At 44.2% G+C, this 22,988-nt stretch overlaps 1 protein-coding gene across 2 annotated transcripts in view; it reads left to right on the top strand.

Moving 5' to 3' along the window:
- LOC147748532 (E3 ubiquitin-protein ligase TRIM39-like) overlaps positions 1 to 22,988 on the top strand; it is a 38,413-nt gene that overhangs the window by 6,518 nt on the left and 8,907 nt on the right. Inside the window, exons 2-4 of one of the 2 annotated variants that reach the window (XM_086962902.1) lie at positions 8,129 to 8,218; positions 15,911 to 16,141; positions 17,607 to 17,629. In XM_086962902.1, the coding sequence (XP_086819028.1) occupies positions 8,129 to 8,218; positions 15,911 to 16,141; positions 17,607 to 17,629 (344 nt within the window). The remainder of the gene's footprint in view (positions 1 to 8,128; positions 8,219 to 15,910; positions 16,142 to 17,606; positions 17,630 to 22,988) is intronic. The other variant, XM_086962908.1, reaches the window with a different exon arrangement.

Raw genomic sequence — 22,988 nt, 5'->3', positions numbered from 1 at the left:
TGTGGTTATGACGAGCTCAGCTCGTCATGAGCACACGAGCACCGTGCCTCATGACGAGCTCAGCTCGTCATGAGCATTGAAGGGGTTAAAGCTCGAGATAGTTTAAAAACTAAATATTCTGGCCAATCACTCTAGCACAGAGAATGGTCCAAGGAGAACTTCCAATCGATCATCATCATCATCATGGCTAATCTCACTAGGGTTTAAGTGGAATGCAGCAGTGAGTCTTAAAAGGCAGGGCACAAAAGGTGTGGTAACCAGAGAAAATATCCTAAAAAAAGCATTGGCATAGCCAATAGGTCTCGCAGTTGGGACCTTTAAGTGTGTAGCCATGCAACACTTGATGTTGTTGCACTAAGGATATTGTGCTGGGTAACTAAACACTTCTAAGGTCCCAAAGGCAAGACCTATTGGCTATGCCAATGCTTGTTTTTCATGACTTTAATGGTTTCTACTTAACCCACTTTTTTTAAGTCTCGCCTGCGCAGCGCACAGGCACTGCTTCGAGTGACTAATTGGAATCACTCTGGGCTTTTGTGGAAACTCATGCATGTTCTGCACTGTTTCCAGTGAGCCCTCGTGCATGTACGGAGTTTAACTTCCGGGAGCGAGCAGCGGCGCCATCTGTTTGCAATTATAATGCCCACCGCTGCTCGCTCCCGTAAGGTAAACGCTGTAGATGTACTTTCCGGGCCACGCTGGTCTTTCAGCGCTTTTTTTTCTTGTTGTTCGGTTTCTCATGAACCTTTTCGATACGTTGGACGGCCCCCGGCTGTCCTACGTCATGGTGGGCATGTGCGTCAGACGGCTGGGGGCCGTCAGAACTGCGCACACGTCACATTCAGCCGCACCCTGGCGGAGTGCCTGCCGCTGTGTAAAGGTTAAAGTCTGTAATTCGTAGGTACTGCCTAATTCCCACATGTCTGATGTTAAATTTAGATTAATGAGCTGGAATATTGCAGGGCTCCGGGCTATTGGTTAAAGCTTATTGGAGCCTGTGATGTTGTAGCCCTGCAAGAGACCTGGGATAAGGATAACAACTTCTGGGTGGATGGTTTTAAGTCTTATTTCCAGTCAGCCCGCCCTACTCCCGCGGGGAGAGCCAAGGGAGGGTTGATGCTCCTCCTCTCGGTGAGATTGAAGGGTGTAGTAACAATCCTAGATTCTGCCTCCCCAAATTGTTTAATAGCGGAGCTCACTACCTCGAATAGTTTTAAAACTCTGATAACTAACTTTTATAACTCTGGGGATAGTGAGTATTGCAACGAACATCTCGGCTATTTGACACTGTTTTTAGAAATATATATAAAGCGCAGCAAACAACTTTTGTCTATACTATTTTGGTGGGTGATTTTAATATTCATTTATGTAATTTTAATTAAGGATAGTCATGGTCCCACCCTCGCGTCACCACTCCACTTGGAACATACACATAAGGGGGAGGCTCTCGAAGAACTATTGTCGGGCGAGAGCGGGACGGAGGAGGGCTGCGGGCAGAGGGAAGGGGGGAGGCGAGCGGAACAGAGCAGCTCCAGAAAGAGCCGAAGTACGGCGTGAGGAAGATTGGGGGCAACCAGGCCCCGTCCTCCGATCACTCACCCGCTCCCACGCCATGAACATGGAAACACCACCAAGTTTCTCTGAGGCGAAGCTGCAAAGCCTCGGAGAAACACACTTCATTTTTGGGATTGAGGGGGCGTGTTTTTCGTTCTCTCCTCTTCCCATTGGCTGGAATATAAAATTCCAGCCAATGGGAAGAGGAGATAAAGTGTAATTATCAACAAGGACTAGCTTAGTTGTGAGAAGTGACTCAATAGAGGAACGTTTGTGGGAAAACCATTTGGTTTCATCATGAAGCCCTCACCCACCAACCTAGTTGGTGGCATGCTTCATCATCGGGCCCACCACAGTGACACCGAATGTGTCCCGGGTGTGCTGCAACGCCTGGTTACAGCGGAGCTGGTATGTTTGCTGAGTGTGCAGTGTTGTGAGTGAGTTAAGTGAAGGTTAAAAGCTATACAGTGGGTCCCAGTACTCGAGGGTAAAGTTAGATTTTAATCACTGGGCCCCTGTTAGCGTCTAAAAGGCAGACGGACGTGCTGGAGTATGGATTATGACCTCCTACGTCCTATGTGGTCTACATGTTTCAGCCAGGCCTTTGTCTTTTAAACTGGCTTTCCTCAGGACCAAAGAGTATGTGATGGTGAAATAAATAATACTTAATTTAAGTGGTGGTGTTTAATGAAGAAAATGTGTCGCACTCGCTAAGGTGCGGTATGTGTTAGAGGGGGATTCCCTCTTGCTTTACTGTACACAACATATAAGACACAGACAAACGTACAGGGTAGAGTCAATTAGCATTTTTAGCTAGGAACACAACAACATGCCGAATTCTAAGGTGTGTGCACGACCTGGATTCGACTAAAACGTGGTCATACTGAAAGTATGACAGAAGTGGGTTTTAGCGTAAACCGGTTGTTTTGTGGTGGGCTAAACAGCGAAATATTGCGAGGTGAGGTACATGAAAGTATTTTGCATTATTCTCACACAGGCTTGTTGCTGTTATAGCCTCCTTGGGTCACCTGGCAGAGAAAGAGACCCTGAATTTTCATTCGGGAAGGGGAGAGTTTAGGACCAGACCTGTGGGAGAAAGAGCCTACTGCTTACCCAGATCGTCGCTGTAGCAATGGGGTTACTCACGAAATTGTCGGTCTGGATCCTCCTTGGACCTGCTGTCCTTCTGCGGTGTCCCGAGTAACTGGGTCGGGCTGTTAGCAGGGTTTAAATAGCCCGCTTAACGATTTCCACCTGTGGCTTCGTAAAGATAGAAAATGGTGCAGACTCGCTATGTTTGCCGAGTCATCTTGTTACAGCGCATGTGCGCGGAATCAGTGTATTCAGGCGCAGGCGCACTAGGGTTGGGTTTCACAAGTTAGTTAAGCACATAAGCGCATGCGCATTGCCGGGCTTACAGTAAAGTAGGTGAATGTTACTATGGGGCTGGGATACAGGGATGACTTTACGGGGATACGGTACATTGTCATGTAATATAAGAAGCCCCTGGCTGGTTGGCATAGTCATAGATAGCGCGTGTGAGAGCGATCAGTGTCAATTCTCGTTTGCACTGTAGGGAATGGGTGTCATCTGGAGGTTCAGCTCGTGGGATTGCGAGCTAAGTCTGATTTAAGCTGGTCAGTCAATCAAAAATCAAGGAGGGTACACATATATGTATAGTGAAGTGTGGCTAAGGGAGTACATGAATATTTTAGGAAAGTGTGTCATAGCCTTGCAGTTAGGGAAGTATGGGAACAGGTGTTATACTGTCTCATCTGGCGAGTGAATTCCATGGAATGGAATCATTCAGGCCCTCTATATGGGTGGACAGGCGGTATATCCAGCGCTGTTCCTTGGTCAGAAGGGTTTTCTCATTAGTTTGGGTCACGCTAAACTGTTCAATGACAGTCCAGGTAAAGTCATTTAGGGTATGGTTATTGGCAAGGAAATGTTCAGTGAGTTTACTTATGTTCTTGCCGCATCGGATGGTGCTCCTGTGTTCCGTAATTCTTGTCTTGATTTTTCTAGTAGTCATGCCTATGTACCTAAACCCACATTTGCAAGTAATCCGATACACCAGATTAGATGAATTGCAGTTAGTGAACTGGCGTTGTGTCCAAGTCTTGCCAGTTTCTAGAGAGAGTGTTTTGGATTGTGACGTAAGATGGTATACGCTGCAGTTGTTGCAGGGCTGGTGGACAGTTATTTTAGGTAGGCCCCATGTGTTGAGGATCGTGTTATCTGTGGGTTGTTTGTTCGTCCTGGGTCTGGTTAAAACCAATTGGCCTTTTAGATTCTTTGATCTTTTATACGCAAAAAGGGGCTTTTCCCAGTTCCTGGTTCCAGAGTTGATAATTTTCCAGTTTTTGCGAATGATATTTGAAACTTGGTTTGAGGGGGGGGGGAGGCGAGCGGAGCAGAGCAGCTCCAGAAAGAGCCGAAGTACGGCGGGAGGAAGACTGGGGCAACCAGGCCCCGTCTTCCGATCACTCACCCGCTCCCACGCCATGAACATGGAAACACCACCATGTTTCTCTGAGGCGAAGCTGCAATGCCTCGGAGAAACGCATGTCATTTTTGGGATTGAGGGGCGTGTTTTTCGTTCTGTCCTCTTCCCATTGGCTGGAATGTAAAATTCCAGCCAATGGGAAGAGGAGAGAAAGAACATGAAAAAACACGCCCCCGATTCCCAAAATGACTGGGCATAAACTGACAGACGACCCTCTTCTCCAATGGCTGGCCTCCGTTTAGGAAGCCAGACAATGGAGAAGAGTGGCGGGTTCAATCCCCACTCTAAGAGACATAAGATCTCGCCGGCGAGACTGCGCAAGCACAGCCTACGCAGGCCGAGACCTAAAAAGCAAGGAGGGCTAAAGGTATCTTTGGTAGAGCACCTCCATTCTTTCCAGTGGCCACTTTGAAAGTGACGTCATCCCGCAACAGAGGTTAAGGTGTGCCTCCTTCACTGCAGGTGAAGTGTCTCCTCCCTATACACTCTCTACTACACACTCTGCTCTATTCTCTACCTCTCTCTACATGTGTGTGTGTGTGTGTGTATATATATATATATATATATATATATATATATATATATATATATATATATATATACACACACACACGTTTGTGTATGTGTGTGTGTGTGTGTGTATATATATATATATATATATATCTATCTATATAGATACATGTACATATACGCATACATATGCATGTTATGTACATGAAAGTTTGAAAAACACTAATAAAAGCAAAGCTAAAAAACCACCTAATTACAAAAAGAATTGCTTTAACTTAAACGAGGGCGAGACCTATAGCATTTCCAATGCTTGTTTTAATCATACACACCGAAACAGGAGTCAAGAAGGATCGGAGAAAGGCAGCTGATGAGGGAGGGGTCACGCGCCCCACTGGCGCGGCCTCCCCTGCGGCCACCCTCATTGTCTCCCCTTCGCAAAGCTTTTCAGGCGCTGCTATCCCTCCTCTGACTGGCCAAGAATTTACAACTCCCCACCGCCTCAGGTACAATAAGCGTAGGGGCAGGACACTGAGGCGGCGCTCACTGCTTGGGTAGCTGAGGATCGGTAGCCGCTGCGCCTACCTCAGTCCCGAGCACGTTTACTCGGCGCAGGAGCGGGAAACGCAATATGCACCCCCGCCCCCTTACTCGCTGGGCTATAGGTAGGTAATCTTTATTGTGTTGATTATTTAAAATCTTACAATATTACACATCTAAAACTAGAAAACAGTAAAAGCTATGTTCAAATATAAAAGCACTTAAAATACCATTACATCCATATAAATTTATTCGGGTTTCGTAATAATTTACATATTAAAAGTAATTATTCTTCTAATTTCTTTTTAACTGTCAATAAGAACTTTACAAAGGTAGCATTCAAAATTATATCATTCGAATGTAGGCACCTAATCAGGGCCTGCCTGCAAGTCCTTATGCCACGTACATTAAAGGGTAGCTTAAGCAATTCTCTTCTCTCCTATAAGAGCTCCGGGCAAGTACATAATAGATGGAGAATGTTCTCCTCACCGTTGTTACACAATCTACATAACGCTTGGGTTTCCACTTTCTCCCACGGTGGAAGGTGACACAGGCCTGGCAGTATTCCAAATCTTGCTTTAAGGAGCACCATTTCTTTCCGTCCAGGGTGTTTCCAAATATTGCTGTATTTCCTTTTTCTTATACCCATTTATTATTGTCCAGGCATGTTTTCTCTTTGTAAGGAAAGCTTTATCATTTACAACGGATAGTTGGTTTGCAGTTTTATTAATTATTTTCTTAAACGATGCCTTGATTGTATTATTTTCCCAAATAGACGTGACTGCCAACTCCCTTATTGCGTCCTTAAGGTAGTGCCATGCGGTTGAGTTAGCGTTATTATTTATTTCCCTCCATAATAGCTGTGATATCTCATTGTCCTGGTCATTTTTATTCAGTTCCTGATTTTTATAAAGTGACATTGCCTTACATACTGTTGATTAGTTAGTCCGAACTCCAGCCTTATTTGTGCAGGTGACTCATTTGCTGGGAGATGAAATAGGGCCCGATATGCTCTTGTTATGGCTTTGTTCAGGGTTTCAGTATCCTTAACCATAGCTTCTTCACTACCGTATGTGATGGTTGTTAGGAGTCTTGCTCCTATGATAGTCAGGAGAGGGCCATAAGTTAGACTGGAAAGTGACTTCTGTACAATTCTGAACGCTGCCGTCCATGCATTAGTCTTCCTTTGAATGTCCTTTTTTTGTAGCTGGTAATTACCCTTCTCATCGAATAACACACCCAAGTATTTATATACCTCTACTTGTTCTAGTTGTGTCTTATCCATGAACATTTACTTTTGTATCTTATCTTGATATTTTTATTTTTAGTGACTACCATGATCTTAGTTTTTGTCTCTTTTATCACCATCCCATTTTCCTTTGCGTACATGTGAGTCTGAGTGATTAAGCGCTGTAGTCCAACTTTAGTGTGGCTTAGTAGTATGACATCGTCCGCATACAGCAAATTAGTGAGATGCTTATCAGCTAATTTCGGGGGTGAGCATTTACATCGTCCAGTATTCCGGTTAGGTCTGCCAGAAACAGATTAAATAGGAGGGGGGCTAAAACACATCCTTGTTTTAGGCCTTTGTTTGCTGGAATCTCCTTAGATAGTGTTTGTCCATCCCCCATCCTCACCCTTACCCAAGTCTTAGTATATAAGAGACGAATCAACTTCAAAAGGGCCACTGGAATTTTCATTTCCTTGAGTTTTTTCCATAGTACATTTCTTTTGACACAGTCAAATGCATATTTAAAGTCAATAAAACATAGGTACAGGGGTTGCTTAGCCCTGATTGACCTATCCATAAGCAAAGCTAGAGCCATTATATTTGTTGTGGGCTATAGTTTCCATGGTGCCGTAGCCACACACATGTTTTCGTACATTTATTTATCTGTCAACTGAGCTACCAATGACCAGGTATACCAAAAAACCACGACGGCGTTATAACATACAGTGCTAAATGAATAGATTATCAATAGCCCTGTGTCATGCGTGACACCCGTAGCCTGTCTTGGCTTCCATCCAGCAGCACTTTACATTTTGTGACTTGAAGTTCCAGTCCCCCCTTTCCACCACGGCCAACGTGGTCTAGCTTGCACGTGCTATAGGTGATATCCATGAAGTCAGTCAGCTTAGCAGCTGTGATGCTAACCCTGGATACACGTCCCCTTGCGCTGCTTTCAAAGCCAAGCTGTTTGTGGTTTAACAAATGTTTGTGGTTTGATGTTTTAAGAAATTTTCCTATGGGTTATGAACAGGGCTTTAAGGGGGATGAAAATACTGGGGTTCTCTCAAAGGGGCGTGTCCAATGTAATTAAGGGCGTGGGGTAAACACATAAATTAAAAATCTGTGCTTGGCATAGTGTGCCGCAAGACCTACTTTGCTGTTTCATTGCAACCAGATATATGATACAAGTAACATCCCTACAAGTCAGGACTATTGGCTTTGTCAATGGTTGTTAGTTGCATAAGATAATTAAGCAGCAACTATAATTGTATATAATATTGAACAAGCATTTGCAATGCAACAGGTCTCGCATTTACGCAAGTTTGAGATTTTGGCATTGCAAATGACAATGCCTTTTATTCATGTTTTGGTTTTTGAAACATAAATAAAACACATTGTTATTTACAATGCCAATAACTTAAACTCACGTAAATGAGAGACCTATTGCATTGCAAATGCTTGTTTTCATTTGTAAAAAGGCTTAGATAAATTAAGTATGTTTCCTAGGCCCCCACATACCCCCCCTGGTATGCAGAACACAAGCGCTCGAAGTTGAAATATGTTTTATTAGTTTCTAAAGTTTGACAGACATATCTCTACCCCAAGAGATATTGTTAAAACATAAGAAAATGGATACATGTGGCTGAAAATTACAACCTGGATATGTGGGTTCTTGCTCTTAGAATATGCACGTCAGCTCTGTAGTGGTTGATTACTATTGCTTTATTGCTTAAAATACCTTACTCTACAGGTCTACAGTAAGCTCTTGTGTACTTTGCCCACCGCAGGGAAAGCTTCAGGACTGGCTATGTTCTCTAAAGAAGGAGACAGAATATATTTCTAAACTCAAGGAAGAGGAACAATATAAAACAATGAAGGTGAGTGGTAGCCTTGATTTCTGTGTGTCTGTGCTTCTATGTATGTATGTATGCCTGCATGAGGCTGTATATACCTATCAAGTTTTGAAACGTGCAAAGCTAATAGGTCACTTACTTTTTGGGCCATGATCTCTGCAAGTAAATATGATTTCAGAGTCACTGTCCTGGGATGTTGGTTCCAAGATACTCCCTGATCTTTCCCAGAAACTAGCAATAAACCGAATTTCTCTGACATTTTATAATCACAATAGGTAACAAGCATTTACAATGCAACGGTCTCGCCTTTGCCAAAGTTGGAGCTATTGGCATTGTAATTGACAACATTTTTATGTATGTGTTGGTTTTGAAAACAGATAAATAAATGGCATTGTCATTTACAATGTCAATAGCCTAATCTCTCGCAAATGCGAGACCTATTGCATTTGCATCCACACACACCCACCCACAGAGAGCCACGCACACACACAGAGCCCCCCCCCCCACACACACGGAGCCCCCCCACACACACACGGAGCCCCCCCACACAGCACCCCCACACACAGAGAGCCCCACACACACGGAGCACCCCCACACACAGAGCCCCCCCGCCCCCCCACAGATCTACACACACAAGACCCCCCCCCACACACACACACACACAGCCCCCCCACACACAAAGCCCCCCCAACACACACAGAGCCCCCCCACACACACACACACAGAGCCCCCCACACACAGAGCAAAGAATCCCATGAAACTAAAAAATAGAGGCTACGAAAAATCATAGTTTATTTATTTAAAAAGTTTTATATAGCGCTGGCTAGACCCGGAGATATCAGAGCGCTTTACATGAGCATCAGATCATAGTTACAGGTTACATTGTTACAAAGGTTACATAGTTCTTAGAGCATGGCAACATAGTTACTTGTAAGGTCGAGATAAACAATAAGCACAAATACGTAGGCGGAAAAGCAGGCAAGATTAAAGATTCAGGGGAGGGGGGTTGGAGCAGGGGAAGTTGACAGATAATGAAGGCGGGAAAGAGGAGGGTAGGGTGAGAGACACAGCATGGGAAGAGGAGGGGAAGGGTGACGGGACCACAAACCGGTAGACGAGTCAAGGCAACGTCCAAAGTCCAGTAAGCTGTGATCCCAGGGGAAGTGGTATCACTTCCCTATATCTGTTGCGAGAGGCTCCCTTTACGCAGTGGACTCTCTCAGAGGGATCTCTGAGACTCCAAGGCCTACATACTGGATCCTTCCCCAAAAAGGGTAGAGGGAGTGCTTTGGCAAGGGGTGCCATACCATACCTCAAGTGAGAGTGGCTCGCTTGGCGCAGTGGACTCACTCAGCGGGTACGCTGAGACTCCAGAGTATAAATATTGGATCTTTACCCAACAAGGGGAGAAGGAGTGCTTAGTGAAATGGCACAAAGGACAGGGGGATAGGCAAGGGGAGAGATTCAGGAGAGAGGGGATAGGAGCTAAGGAAGAGACAATAAGGAGAGACGAAAAGAAGTCTGTCTAAAGACCAACTGGGTAGGTGACGACCAAGGAGGCAATCCACGGCCCATTAAAATAAAACTTGAACCATGGTCTCTTAAACTAAGGTCTTGTTTGAGATCACTGCGTTTCAATTCATAAACTGGTTTGCCATTGAATATTCAGGAATGGATATTTATGGAATATTCAAATGTTAACAGTCTCTATGAAAGTGCACTTCCTCTTCTGGCTTCTGCTTCAGATGGATAAATATGTTGATGTTTAGCTAAATTAATGTTTATTAAAAGATTTAAATCTATTCAATATGATGCTCATAAATAACTTTGCCAAACTGAACTATCTCAGATGGAATGCAGGTATTAAACCCTCTGAAAAATATCCATTTTTTTTTTTTTTTTTACTGAAACATTGGTTTAAGGATAGTTTGCGTGCTAACATGAATTCTGGGCAACGGCAAAGTAGGTGCAAGATGGATTAGCTTCTATAGTTGAAGAATATAAAATGAGGGGTTGACATGGCATTGTTCCTTCAACCATAAGTATTGTGTAGCAAGATGTCTCAGCGAGTTAAACACTTGACTCGGTCTTTCATCCTTCAGGTATCGCTAAAAAACTACCATTAAATAGGGGAAGCAACAGAGATAAGAAGTGGTTACACATCCAGGTGGCCACATCAGAACTAGCCAAATTAGTAACAAACTGTTGTCAAATGTTTGAAAATAGAAATCAGGAGCCTGCCTGGGTGCACTTAAGGACCTGGATTGAAAGTTAACAAACCCTGCATTTTTCGTTACTAAGGTGAACTTCATGCTCAAGGGCACGACTTACCACTGGCATGCAAAGGACATTACAGGTTTTAACAGATGCAGGATAGACGTCCCTTTCCAATGTAACGTAGAATTGTGATGGCCAGCCAACGCACTTCACAAAGGTATACCAGAGGGAAACAGCCAGAGGCAGCCACCAACACCCCCTGAGCACCACGGAGAGAGAAACCGGCCCTAGTGCACCACTGGAGAAAGGCACAGCAGACCCCCGGGCAGGAGAACCAAACCAGCAAAAACCATTTCACCGCAAACAGGCATAGTCTACCACATGGGCCACACAAAAAATAAGACCGCACCCCAGGCCACACAACAAAAAGGAGAGAGGCAACCACCCCATGCAACCCAACCGGAACTCAACACGCTAGGAGAGTGCCAAAACCAGCATCCGCCCCCTGCAACACCAGCACAAACAAAGAGGCGGGAGCAGGGCAAGAAGGGAACCCATAGAGCATGACAAACACTCACCAGGACCGCACGCACAGCAAAGCCGAGGAGAAGCCATGCTCCGTGGGGAGCCGACAGCACCAGGTAAACCCAGGCAGCAAATAAATAAGAGGGCTGACCCTGTACAACTGCAGAGAGCAGGTCAAGCAAGAGGAAACTGGAGGCCCCTCCAGCCACCCAACACAAACAACCACCGGCCGGAGAAATGTCCAGCAAACTCCTGGCCAACCGAACACCAGCACTGGCCGCATGTCTCGCCCACCCTGACCAGAGCAAGGCACCACCGACCTCCGGCCTGGGAGCAAAAAACCCTTCCGAAACACCCAAACCGGCTGGAGAAAAAGCACAGCAAACCTCCAGCCGGCGGAAACGACCAGCACCGAACCCAGCCAAGCCGCCGTCCCTTCCACTAAAGGCTGGCAGAAGTGACAGGAAGCACCCAGGAGAGCCTGACTCCCAGGGAACCAGGATATGCCGACGTAGCTGGCCGGAGGCAAGCACTGCAGACCTCAAGCCTAGCAGCAGTTATGCACGTAGGGGAGAATGCTGAAACTGCAGGAAGAACGTCACATCAGCCATGTGGACTCCTCACATCAGCCGGCACCGTGCAGCAGGGAACAGAGCGCCAAGAGACGCTGGAGCAAACTTGCCTCACCTGGCCTGGAGCACAAAAAACAAGCCTACGCTGGAAGCACGTCAGCTCTGATATAAGCGCTCGCCGTGCTCTGTAAGCCCCGTCCTTTTCGGATTGAGGGGCATATTTTTCGAGGAGAGAAAAAAACGAAAAAAACACGCCCCTCAATCCGAAAAGAACGGGGCTTACAGCGAGACAATGATGTCACAGAGACCTCTTCTCCAATGGCTGGCCACCGTTTAGGGAGCCAGCCAATGGAGAAGAGAGGTGGGTTTAAACCTCGCTACTCTGGAGACATAACATCTACGCTAGCCGAGACCTAAAAAGGAGGCTAGACTTAAAAATTAACCGGAATCCACCTTGAAGCTTGGGGAAACGAAGGAAGAGAGAAGATGGAGAAGAAAATTGTATTTAATATATGTAGAATTTTTGTTGGTTGTCTTAGCCCTTAGGGAATGGGAGTAAGTGGATGAACTGAAAGCAAACCCAGTGTTGTTGAACGACCCATTTGTCATTCAATTTCAAAAGTCAGTCCCACCAAAAAAAAATCACAATGAGGTGTGTGTGAAACACTGGCTGATCTTAGACCAGTTATTAGGCATTATTCTTAGTGTACCCACATTGTCTGGTGATAAGAGATGTGTAAAGGTGCAGTATTAAGTTGCACCCGGCTCACACTATCGATGTTCATTCTGAATCTTGGCTGGGCAACGCCTGATGTTCTTTCATCAATTTCCTCTTGTGACGGTTACAGGACCATCACGTGATACAGCTAAGCCATGACCGGTGGAGTTTTGCTTTAAGTTTAAGGGACATGATGACCATCACTAGCCTCAATGCCCTGTTCTTCCCCTCATTTGGAGCTCTTATCTGCTTGTCCCATATCCTCTCAATTCAAGTTACTGCTCACATCAAGGGAACATGGACTACATGATCTTTTCTTCATCCTTTCAAATGTATCCAAGCAATAATTTTTGCTGGTGGATGACTTTCTAACGGATATGCTTTTCCTCTATCAAAAATCATTATTCTACATGGAGCAAAGATCCTCGCTTAAGAAGGGACCCTCACCCAAAACAGCGGGGAGAGCTTTGGCGGGAGATAGGAAGAAGATACTTCAGAGGCTACGGGCCTTTCCACAGCAATACCACAAGCCAAATATGGCTATCTAACCCTTGAACAGGAGACTAGTAAATCTGTCTTAATATGCTACAAAGAATAACTCGCCTGAAACAAAGCATCTGATAGAAAAGTGTGGAAAGGACCTCCACAGATGTATAAAGATATCTATTAAAAGGGAAGCAGGTAAACTAGGAATCCTTAAATGACTTTAATGTCCCATTAGAAAGACAGTCCACCAAAGAAATCTAAACATATGCTACAGAATGTTTGAGACAGCCCAACAAGGCTATTGGATATCGCAAGAGGAAATGCTAAAGCAGTAAACGGTGCCCTAGTAGGACATTTTCATGGGTTCAGCCCAACTTTACTAGTGTGGCGAATCCAAACATGAGGACCCAATTCTCCCATTCAAGGGTCGCGCCAGTATCCTTAAATGTTTTATAAGAGATGGGGATATCGTCTAAGGAATTAATATCCTGGTAGCTGTGGTCAGTGGAGACAGACCTGCAATTACTGATGGTCCTAAATGTCAGTACCTTCCTCATTGCTCTCAATTATTCTGAAGTGTTTGATGCAGTTAAAGACCTGTTTTCAGTGGCCTCCATCAGACTCCGCAGCATTGTCACTCATTTCTTAAAAATGGCCCAATTCACAAACGTATATTTACAGAGATTTCTCATTGGTTTACACCTATACCAAGGTGTAAATCTTAGCTTTGACATGAATCTGCAACTCGGTGCAGAGATGTATGCATAGTAATAGGAGCACGGCACTCCACCCCCTTGTGTGAGTTGGTAAATATACTTATGACTCAAAAAAGAACTGAATAGTTATTTTAGGCATCAGTCTGCCACATGTAGTTCTGAATAGCATAGACCGAGATCACTGCGTACGCTGTGTGTAACTATTAACTTTTAATTGTATACCTGAGGAAAATACATACCGTATTTTCCGGCGTATAAGACGACTTTTTAACCCCTTAAAATGTTCTGGAAAGTCGGGGGTCGTCTTATACGCCGGGTGTGAAATTTGAGAGTATGTTTTCATGCGTTTTTACATAGCGCGGACTTCACCCGAAGGTGTCAGACCGCTTCTCAATAGGAAATGGTGCATTACAGGAGGAAAAAGTGACATGTGTGCAAGTAGAGGTACGGTATAATACTGCAATAAATGGAGGGCACTCAAACACAAGAACTAACGTTACGTAGGCGATGGGGGCACTGTGGAAGTATCAAAAGCAAACCCACTGAAAGCGGATCTGAAAGAGGGAAATAAATTACAGTTACGGTACCGGTAATCTAACAATAATAGTATGGATAATGGCAATGTACAACACAGGGAAGTGGGGGGCACATCTGGTGAGGACATTCTATGATCCAATATGACAGCATTCACATTACATTTTGAATTGATTTTGGATGAAATGCCAAAGAAAGGATATCAAGTACCGTAAACCAAATATCAGAAAGAATGCTTTGGGTGCAAATCTTATGCACAATTCTCCAAATGGCTATGCAGGACTGCGTTGGAAGTGGGGGTAGTCTTATACGGCGAGTACAGCACTAAACCTACATTCTATCAAGAAAAGTAGGGGGTCGTCTTATACGCCGGGTCGTCTTATACGCCGGAAAATACGGTACCTGAACTAATCACGGGCTGAAGAACAAATGCAGCTCACACTCTGTACTCTCGCTTCTTCCCCTACTGGTATGCAATTTCCTGTAGCCAGACATCAGTTACCTCTGTGTGTTTGAGGCATGCAATATGTTATTTGTCTTTGAGTGTGTCTAGAGTATGTGCATCTGGTATGTTTTCATATTTAAAATGTTATTCGTATGAGTGTCTAAATATGTATGATTAATTTAAAATGGTCATATGTCATTTATTTATTTTGATTTCTGCAGCGTGATTTATATGGGTGTCTGCAAGTCGAAAGTTGTCGTTTTTATTAAAATAACTTTTTTATGGTCTTGGTACAGAAAGCATCAACTGCTGTCATTACAGCATGTTAATCAATTATTTAACATTACTTAGATTGGACCTTTGGTCTGTATCTTGGTTATGACTGGATGGCTTTCTTCTCAATTTAAATTCTCTGCTCCCGATGTGATGCTTGCACACTATTATTTGTCTTGTGACTGTTGCACTGAAGTTGTACCCTCCTTTTTGATCGGTTGAGCGTGGTCATCCACTACTCGCCTCAAGATTAATATTTTTTCCTTTGGATTTTGTGTGTGACTTTTGAGACTTCCTACTTCTTTATCTCCCACATCTATTTTTTTTTCTCTCATGCTTAATTATTTCATTCCCCCCTAACTATTAACTTTTCATTGTATACCTGAGAAAAATACAAGCACACCGAGGCTCTCCCAATACATCTCAATTCTGTTCCCCTACCACAAGACCCTGAAGCACCTTCATCTTCAAACATGAAACTAATCACCTCTCCTCCTTAAAGAATACTGAAGTCTCTGGGAGGAAGATGCTCTGCAGTTCGAGCACCACTCCTTTGACATTCCTTATTTCAACATCTCATTTATTGAGGAATTCTGTAATGCTCTCCCATTTTGCCCCTTTAGAGTGAGGCATCTACTTCATCACCCCCAGCCTTGGTGTACCTTATTTATTTTGATTCCACCTTCTGCTTGAGCCGATTCATTCACAGCTCAAACCAACAACCACACCACTATATTCTCCTTGACATATGCCTGGCCAGGCCACAAACTGACAGAGAACACAGATTCTCACTCCTAAGTGCCCACTTGACAACCAGTGGGGGAGGGAGTGTGAGATCAGGGCCGGACTGGCCATAGCGGGCACCGGGCAATCCCCCGGTGCACCGCATGGGTGGGAGCCGGTTTTGGGCCCCTGGGGGCCGTTTTTGCAGCATAGCTGCAAAATCGACCCTGTACCAAAATCGGCCGAAAACCGCCCCCAGCGAAGAGCTCGGCGGCACCTCCAATGCCCCCCCAGTGGGGAGGGGGCCCGGCCGAGCACTTTGCCAGGGACGGTTGTGGTTCCTAGTCCGGCCCTGTGTGAGATGGTAGAAGGAGTAATAGGAGTCTGAAATTTAGAACTGAAGAAAAGCTTCTTCTCCTACATTTTTGCCCTCTGATAGAACCTCCTGCACCCTAAGGAAGACCGTGAAAGTTTGAAGCAATATCTTACAATTTTTTCTACTGACAGAACATTTTAAGAGACGAGAAGAAAAAAATTGCATCTGAGGTTGGACAGCTGCGTCAGCTTCTCAAAGAAAAGGAAAAGACAATACAGGGGAGACTTGAAGAGATGGAGAAGACCATAGCCAAAGTAGAAAATGCAAATATCACCAAACTATCCAATCAAATTAACTCTCTCAATGTCCTGATAACCGAGATAGAGAAGAAGTGCAAGGAGTCAGTTTGGGACCTATTGAAGGTAAGACACCGCTTACTAAATAAATAAGTAAGCAATGTGCTGGAAGCAGCTTTACATGCATGAGGAAAACTTGTTTGATTTCCAGAGTTGGCTAATTTGCAGTGACAGAAAGGCAAGTGTCACCTAAATAGGGGATGTCCCCCTGAGCACTGCCAGAGTCCAAAAAAATGGATGTAAAAATAATAATGCACACACTTGTGTCAATCAATAATTTTGAATCCCAAGTTGCAATGTTTTAATATGCATAAGTCATTGATATTCCATTATTCATATCAATTCCATATATGTTCATATGACGAAAATCATCAGAAGATCATGGTAAGCATTTTAGAATCCCAATGCATTTCGGTCTATGAAAACCCTTCGTCAGAGGCCAAATGATCTAAAATAACCAGCAAGGATACAATTGAAAAACAAAATACGACCAGCATTGGTATAGCATGAATACAGATACATAGTAATGAGTGCACAAAACGAGTACAGTGGAGTCATTGATGGTGAAACTGCGTTTTCAGACTGAGTCAAATCCAGATCAAAAACTATGAAGAATTTTGGTTTGTACAATAGATGTCGAATCATTATCTACTTCAATACCACACGACCTAGGCATAGCAGCAATAAAAAACCCGTTACTAAATTCTGACTTGGATTCCAACTTTCAATTGTTTCTCATGGAACTTCTCAACTTCACCCTATATCAGTTATTTTAAGTGGGAGGATTGATATGAATAATGGAATATCAATGACTAATGCATAATATAACATTGCAACTTTGCAACTTGGGATTCAAATTATTGATTGACATGTGTGTGCATTATTATTTTTACATAATTATTTTGTGGACTATTGCAGTGCTCAGGGGGACGTCCCCTATATAGGTGACGCTTGCCTTTCTGTTTACTTCACACCCCCTGACCAGAGGGTGACACCGCAGAAGCACGCTACAACCTGATCATTGGTACACCTCCCGTGTGCGCAGTCCTAATCCCACTTCTTTAAATTTGCAGTGACCCCTTGGATGCTGAGAGTCCAACACACCCAACAGACAAGCACTGTGCATGCTGATTACTTATTCACATTATCTGGGCACATTTTGCATAGAGAGCCTTGCACGCAACAAAGGCAGGAAAGTGGCATGTGAGGTGGTAAATCGAGTCAAGAGATGGGTATATGGAACTTAATCAGAGACTGTGATTGCCTTGTGACGCTGTTCAGATTACTACAGTCAGTCTTGTGGCCTATAACCTCCTTTAAAAATATCAAAGTGCGTGTGTCCGGTATCCCCATTCACAACATCACAGGCACTGTAAGCGGAGGTGGCATGAGCCCCCCAAAATATCCTCAGGCTGGACTGCCACACATTTAATGAAGCTCGGGTTTCACACTCTTTTACAGTTAACTGCTTCTAGGATTTAACATCCTCTGTGGAAACTGACTTCCTGTTTTTGTTCCCCTTGTTTTGCAGGACATCAAAAGCACCCTGAGCAGGTATGGCTGATTATTTTCCTAATGTTAGTGTTTAATATTCAGGCTTGGGTGCACTATGGACAGTTCCATGCAGAGCTCATACAAATCCACTGTGCAGCAAATGAAATATCCTGAGTGTGCCTTATAGTATAACTGTATGTTTATCTCAGGTCTTCAGAAACCTAACTCGAAACAATACTGAGTCCCTCCTCTGAAACCTACAAACATCCTCACACACTAAGCAACCTTCTTTGAGCATTCTGAAAACTCCAGGGAGTCCTCACACAAGTCTCTCGTCTTCAAATAGCGCTCTGAAGGATCCACGGAAAATTATCTTGTGTAATCAGAAAAACCGCAAAGTCCTCTGAAAAATTGCTTGAATCATTGGAAAATCTACAGAAGTGGTAGGAAAATTCCCACTTATCCAACAAAAAACTAATTGAGTTACTCCAAAAACGCAGAGTACTCCAAAAATTCTTTTAAGACTTCCTGGACTCTCTGCTGGCCAATGTGCATCCACATAGTGCTTAGAAATGTCATGAAGTTCTCAAAAACCATGTCTACTACAGACAACTGTTCACAATCTTTAGTGAGCTCCCTCCTTTTGTAGAGAAATTGCCATCATTAATCACAGTGACATAACACGCGATCTAATCAAAGGAGAGAGGAACAGCACTAGAGTGCATATCTAAGGTGCTGGGTGCTGGAAATTCCAAGGTGCAGTCTCCGATGTAGAATTTCAAAGTTCGGGAACCTGGCCTTCAGCGCTGCTTAGGAACTGGGCAGCAGAGATTCCCTGGTGCAGGACTAGAGGGATTCAAAATTTCAAAGATGCCAAGGTGCAGAGCCCAAGGGTGCAGGGTAGCAGAGATTTTAAAATGTAGGTCTTGGAGGTTTCAATGTGCAGTGCTCAAAAGGTTTCATGGTGTTGGCCTTTAGAGAGTCCAATGTGCGGCACCCCAGGCATTTAATGGTGCTGGCCATCGGAGGTTCCAAGGTGCAGGGCTCCAGAGGTTCCAAGGTGCAATTGAAGATGAAAAGCCTCAGAGATTCCATGGTACAAGATTCTAGTGACTCCAAGACACTGGCCTACAGAGATTTCAAGGTGCTGAGCTCCAGAGTTACCAAGGTGCAATGCTTCTTGCTTTCCTAGATGTAGAGCCCAGAGACTCTAAGGAGTCTAGTTTCAAAGATTCCATGGTGATGGCCTTCAGAGATTCCAAAATACAGTGCTCTAAAACTTCCAAGCTGCTGATCATCGAATATTCCTAGGAGCAGGGCTCCTGAGATTCAAAGATGCATAATTACAAAGATCCCTGTGTGTTGAGCACTAGAGATTCCAAGCAGTAGGGCTTAACGGATTCCTTGGTGCAGGACAACAGAGCTTACAAAATGCTTGCCTGCAGAAATTCCATGTTATCAAGCTCCAGAGATTTAAGAATGCTGACTTCCAAGGTGAAGGGTATCGGAGATGCCAAGATTTAGCGCTGCAAAGATTCCAAGGTACTGGTCTCCAGAGATTTCAGTACAGCAGGAGTGTTTAAGACCCTGTAGGGAACTGCACTGCCCAGGGGGTTCATTCCTCTCTAAGTCACTACTTGTTGTAAGTACTGGCAGAATAAAGGTGTCTGGAATGTTATCTCTGCACATTGCTTCTTGGCACAGTGACCAAAGTTCTTTCCTCAGATAATAAGCATGGTATAATTGAGAGTGTAAAGGTAGATGCTGACAAAAATGGAACACACACATCCGTTAACACATTTATTAAAATGTGGCTAGTATAAAAATATTAGTTTTTACCTGTTTATTAGGTTAGGTATAAATGTAATCAAACTCTATGCCAGATTGTCTACATATTCACACTTCTGCTAAGCCTTCATTCTTTCTCTTTGTGATGATCTTTGAGAGAACCTTGCTATTTCTGAGGCCATGGGTCGCCCTACAGGACTGTAGGAGCAGAGCTTTCACTCCATGGACCTGTACCAGGTGGCTTCTCTGTTTGAGCGGAAGAGCAGGCACACACAAATAAGTAAAGTGGCATGACCATGCCGTTTACTTAAACGCTGCAGTGCGAAGGCAGGGGCCGGGCGGAATCTGGAATTGAAGGATTACAGCTGCCCCTGCAGTGCGCATGTCGGGGTGGCAGGCTCTATTGCTACGGCCAGCCCGATATGCGCAGTGTGCATCCAGCAATCCCCTGGACTGCTGGCACAGTCTCCCAGCCTCAAAATGAGCGCTGGGATAGCCTGCTCCCACCAAATCTAGAGCTGCTGTCAGCATGAGAGCCGCTCCAGGATTGGTTTTACTGGTGTCCACTGAGCAGCAAAGAAGTCCTTCCCTTTCCTGCTCGTGGGCGCCGATCGGGGAGAGAGGGGCGCACCCAGAGAGCAGTATATGGTGGGGTTGGCGCTGCAGAGCCACACTATATTTTTATAGTTGTAGCTGCCAAGAGCCTGCAACGGAGACTTGACTCCATGCGCTTTAACTATCCTGGGTGCTAGGAATCTCACGATCAGAGCTCACAGACTGATTCTACCTTTCGTACCCATATGACATCTCTACAGTCATTGCCGGGCTAGGATGCAAATCCTTTCTTAGAGAGACATCTTTCAATGCACTATTAAAAACAGAATCACCAAGAGGTTTTAGTCCTACCTGTATCTGTAGAACTTTCCCTTAGATAGCTGAAATGGTCTCTTGGTGAAATTCTTTTGTGCCAAATTCGTATCTCTGCAGAGGTTTTTGACACCTGGAAGATGCTCTATTAAGGAGGACCTTTGATTTCTAGGGCCTCGTTTCATTGTGAGTGGTCTCTTAATTCCGATGGCACTGGTAACTAGATTTACCAGTCCCATCTGAATGATAAGATCCGCAGGAACACCGCAGACCTCTTTACTTTCACCCAGACATTTTTTTCTTCAGAAATTTCCTTGTGAAGAATTACCAAGGAATCAGATTCTGGTTTCTTAGTGCACCCTCTGGTTCCTCCTTTTACTGTGTTGAATTTCTCCACTCCCTAAGTTATCGGTACCTCTGCTATCAGTAACTGTGGGCAGGGGGGTCTATTACATTTAACAGATCACTTCTAATATGGGCCCAGGAAGTATCCTTGAAGTCCAAACTTATTTATTTATTTAGGATTTGTAGTGCGCATGGCTGCCTCAGCAACGAGGCGTCCCAGCGCAACCAGAAACCAGAGAAAAACAGAGAGTCCTCCTAGCGCCTAAACATCAGATAATGGAAACAGCCAGGTTTTTATGGTCTTGTGAAACATCAAGAGATTGGGAATACCTCTAATGTGCGCTGGGAGAAAGTTCCAAAGTTTAGCCGCTAAAAGGCCAAACTAACGTCCCCCTGCCCTCGCTCTCCAAACTCGAGGGACACAAACAAGCCCAAGCCCAAACTGTACTTCAAAGTAGAGATCCTCGATGTTGAGAGAAAAGAGGAGTTAGACAGGATATATGTTTTTACTCTCTGATTTTGAGAGAGTCATTGTTGGACATATAGCCTTGGTGAAGGGGGGGTGGAATCAGGTTGTTTAGCAAGGGGCAGGAATGAGCTTCTGGGCCACAGCCATGGGGGCTGGGGTCCTTTGCCACTGTTTTCCTGGGGCCTGTCCTACTTTGGCTGTGCAAACTGGGCCAAGTACCACCTTTTTCACACTATTCTCAGCAGTAGTTTCAAGTTCAAGTTTAATTTATTTTTTGAATAATTAAAATCTTACAAAGAAGTACACATTAAAATATCTTCATTAATACAAATTTAAGAACTTCATACAGATAATAGTGCTGATCTTTTTAAAAGAAGAAATCTACATAAAATTTTCCTTAAGGCCTTTCGCAATCAGTTAAAATTTTTTACAAAAGCAGCATTCATTAATAGATCGTTCGGGTTTAGACATGCCATTATTGCTTGTCTACAAGTTCTTATGCCTCGAGCATTAAATAACCGCCTGAGGATTACTTTCCTTTCTGCTTCTATTGCAGGACACAGACACATGAAGTGCAAAATATCTTCTTGTCCCCCTTTACACAACCTACATATCATACATATCATATTGCCTTCAGTTGTCTTCCAAGGTGGAAGATGGCACAAACCTGACCATAGACCAAAGCGTACTCTGATAAATGCTCACTTATTTTGGACGGACCAGGGAGTTTGAAGGTCATTTTGGACTTGCTTTTTTTTTATAGCAGTAGCAATGGTGAGCAGCCACAGGCATCTCAGGGAGGTTAATGTGTTGTTAAACACAGACTCAGCACTCAACCATGCACTCAGCAGCACAAGAACATGATTGTCCAGACCAGTGCTTCCCTTTTGAAAAAAGACAAGTACTTCATTTTACAGTTGGGCAAAATACTACTCACTAAATAATAAGTTGATAGATACCTGATATACAAATGCATGTACAGGGTGCCTAAAGTTGGGGCCCTCTGTAGGAAATCGTGCCTCCCAGTGTACTCTAACAGACTGGAACTCAGTGGCATAATCACTAGGCAGGTGTAGTGCTCTACTCTTGTCTTGGCACAAAGTCTCTCCAGGTTTGGTAGCCCAAATTGTCTCACCCAGCTCTTCTGGCCGCGAAGGTCCGCAGTAGGCCTACCGCTTGCAGACAGGTTCACTGGAGTTGTGTTGGACAGTGGTCCTGGCTTGCTGCAAAACTGCTCAAGCAAAGCGGGTGCAGGGCATTGTGCTACATGCATGACCCTGTGACGGGGACGGTAAACCTTCTGTAAGTACTGAGGACTTGATATGTGTACCCCTCTAGGTTCAGGATATGTCTGGGACCACCCTTGACGCAAGTCAAGGGTAGGCCTAAGCCTTTGTATACATGATAGATTAGTATTAAATAGGGACATAAAATCTAGAAATGAAGATTATAGATATTCATATCTGGGGTTGGGCACACAGGGCAGGGGACACAAATTTACACCTTTACTAATTTTCAAATCCAACACTGGGGGCACACACTGCTGTTTGGATCACGTTGTCATACAGTTGGCAGGAAAACGTGTTTGCTTTACCGATGAGATATGAAATTGCATGCTTCTTAATGTGTTGGTCACCATCTGGTCATGTAAAATTCCAGGTCTAAGTCTTCTGATCATGACTTTGTTAGGTTAAGGATTGTCAACTTGGTCCAGGTGTCAGAGGTGTGACATTTAGGGAGACCATAGAGTAAAAACGAGAGAGCATACTTTACCAAAGGACGATGCCCTGAAATAGTGTCATTATCCAATCACAGAAAGGACAGCATCACACATTGTAAAAGGACTAATCCGGGGGTCTCCAACCTTTTCTGAACTGAGAGCTACTTATGTTCAATCAAACGCATGAACAGGTACTATTATTATTAGTGCTGTATAATTTCAATTTTTTT

Source organism: Lissotriton vulgaris, chromosome 1_1 (assembly GCF_964263255.1).
Source record: "Lissotriton vulgaris chromosome 1_1, aLisVul1.2, whole genome shotgun sequence".
In the NCBI taxonomy this organism is placed as follows: domain Eukaryota; kingdom Metazoa; phylum Chordata; class Amphibia; order Caudata; family Salamandridae; genus Lissotriton; species Lissotriton vulgaris.
Note: the sequence above shows the minus strand (reverse complement) of the source record. Positions and strands in the feature narration are given on the sequence as shown.